The sequence below is a fragment of the Nicotiana tabacum genome, chromosome 15, assembly GCF_000715075.1.
Source record: "Nicotiana tabacum cultivar K326 chromosome 15, ASM71507v2, whole genome shotgun sequence".
Classification (NCBI taxonomy): Eukaryota; Viridiplantae; Streptophyta; class Magnoliopsida; order Solanales; family Solanaceae; genus Nicotiana; species Nicotiana tabacum.
Window position 1 is genome coordinate 43,889,332 of NC_134094.1, and position 2,379 is coordinate 43,891,710.

Genomic DNA, 2,379 nt, shown 5'->3' on the forward strand with positions numbered 1-2,379 from the left:
GTTTCATTGATGGAGCCTTTTCAAAAGAAGGGACTCATTGATAGATATAAAAGAAGGTTGAATATGGAGACTGCTTATACAAATATTAATAGGCAAATATGGTTGTTCTTCGATGCAGTGGTGGAATGGGAATTAGTGGAGGATACTGAGCAACAGGTGACTGTGAGAGTGTTTCACCATGACCTGGGGTAGCACATGATGATGACATTTGTTTATGCAAAATGTTCAGCAATGGAGAGGTTGGATTTGTGGGATCACTTGTATTATTTAGCAAGTGATATGGAATTACCATGGTTGGTAGGAGGGGATTTCAATGTGTTATTGCATGAAGATGAGAAAATAGGGGGACTTCCAGTACACCCTCCTGAATATGAGGATTTTGCATTTTGTGTAAACTCTTGTGGTTTGTTTGAGCAAGGCTACAAAGGAAGTCCATTCACATGGTGGAATGGGAGATCCAATGCTAAGTGTATATTCAAGAGATTGGATAGGATTTTTGTGAATTTGCCATTTCAGAACATATTGCCAACTATTGAAGTTGAGCATCTAATCAGAACTGGATCAGATCATGCACCATTGCTAATGACATATGGGGTGCAGACAACCAATTTTGTCAAGCCTTTCAGATTCTTGAACTTTTGGACAAAGCATGCTACATTTATGAATGTGGTGAGGCATAATTGGGAAGCTGGTTTCATAAGGGATCAGTTTTTGATATTCAAGCAGAATATCAAGAGGGTGAAGGCAGCACTCTCAAAATGGAATAGGGAAACATTTGGTGATATCTTCAAGCAATTGGCTATTTTGGAGGACATTGTTAGGGTGAAGGAGATGTTGTTTGAAGAAGAGCCTACAACTGAGAATAGGATTGTGCTTCAAAAGGCTCAATCTGAATTGAAGAAATACTTGAATATTGAGGAGCAGTATTGGAAGCAAAAAGCTGGGATGAATTGGTTTGCTAAAGGAGATAGGAATACAAGTTTCTTTCACAACCATGTCAATGGCAAAAGAAAGAAATTGCAACTGAAGAGGATCAAAAGTGGCAGTGAGGTATGGATTGAAGACCAGGAGCAATTGGCTACAACTGCAGTGGACTTCTATCAAAAACAGTTCACAAATGACGGTGATGCTTCTGAATTTCCCTTGCTCAATAATGTACCTTCAATGGTCACTATGGATCAGAATTTGGAACTTAGCAGATTGCCAACAATTGAAGAAGTAAGGGCAGCAGTTTTTGAGCTTAGTAGGGAGAGTGCTAGTGGCCCTGATGGATTCACTGGCTTGTTTTATCAAACATGCTAGGATGTTATTGGTGCTGATATACACAACATGGTGCTACACTTCTATGGAGGAGCTGCATTGCCTAAATCCATCACTCACACCAATCTAGTGTTGCTGCCCAAGAAACCTAGAGTTGAGACCTTCTCTGACTTAAGACCTATTAGTTTGAGCAACTTCATTAACAAGGTTTTGTCTAGGGTGTTACATGACAGATTGGAGATTTTTTTGCCATCTCTAATAGCTCTTAATCAATCCGGATTTGTAAAGGGTAGGAGTATATTTTAGAACATCTTATTGACTCAAGAAATATTCACTGGCATAAGGTTAAGGGGAAAGCCAGCTAATGTGGTGATCAAGCTTGATATGACTAGGGCTTATGATAGGGTCTCATGGAAGTACTTATTGCATGTGCTAAGGAAGATGGGTATTTCTGAACACTTCATCAACATGGTGTGGAACTTGATGTCAAATAACTGGTATTCAGAATTGGTGAATGGGCAGTCCTCAGGGTTCTTTAAGTCGACAAGGGGTGTGAAACAAGGGGATCCCCTATCTCCAGCATTGTTCATTCTGTCAGCTGAGGTACTTTCCAGGTCTTTGAATAAGCTTTTTGAAGACAAGTCATTTGTGGGATTTGGAATACCTAAGTGGTCTGATTATTTAAGCCACTTGGCGTATGTTGATGATACGATAATCTTTGCATCTGCTCATCCTCCCTCTTTGAGCAAGATTATGGCAGTGTTGGGGAACTATGAGAAGATATCAGGTCAGATGATCAACAAAGATAAGAGTTCATACTACATGTATTCATCGGTTGCTAATTGATTGTTTCAGGTAGTTGGAGCTATTATAGGATTTGCAAGAGGTAAATTCCCCTTCACATATCTAGGGTGTCCTATTTTTTACACTAGAAGGAGGAAGGACTATTATGAGGATCTTATCAAGAAGGTGAAGGCTAAATTGCATTCATGGAAAGGAAAACTAATGTCATTTGGAGGAAAGGCAACACTCATCTCTAGTGTGTTGCAAAGTATGCCAGTTCACATGTTATCAGTCCTTGATCCACCAAACAGCATCCTGGGCATCTACATAAGACTG

The 2,379-nt window shown here is 39.8% G+C and overlaps 1 protein-coding gene across 1 annotated transcript; it reads left to right on the forward strand.

Moving 5' to 3' along the window:
• Positions 1-231: 231 nt before the first annotated feature.
• On the forward strand, positions 232-1,302 carry LOC142169602 (uncharacterized). The gene has a single exon (XM_075231488.1). The coding sequence runs from the start codon at positions 232-234 to the stop codon at positions 1,300-1,302; it is 1,071 nt and encodes a 356-aa protein (XP_075087589.1).
• The last annotated feature ends 1,077 nt before the right edge of the window (positions 1,303-2,379 follow it).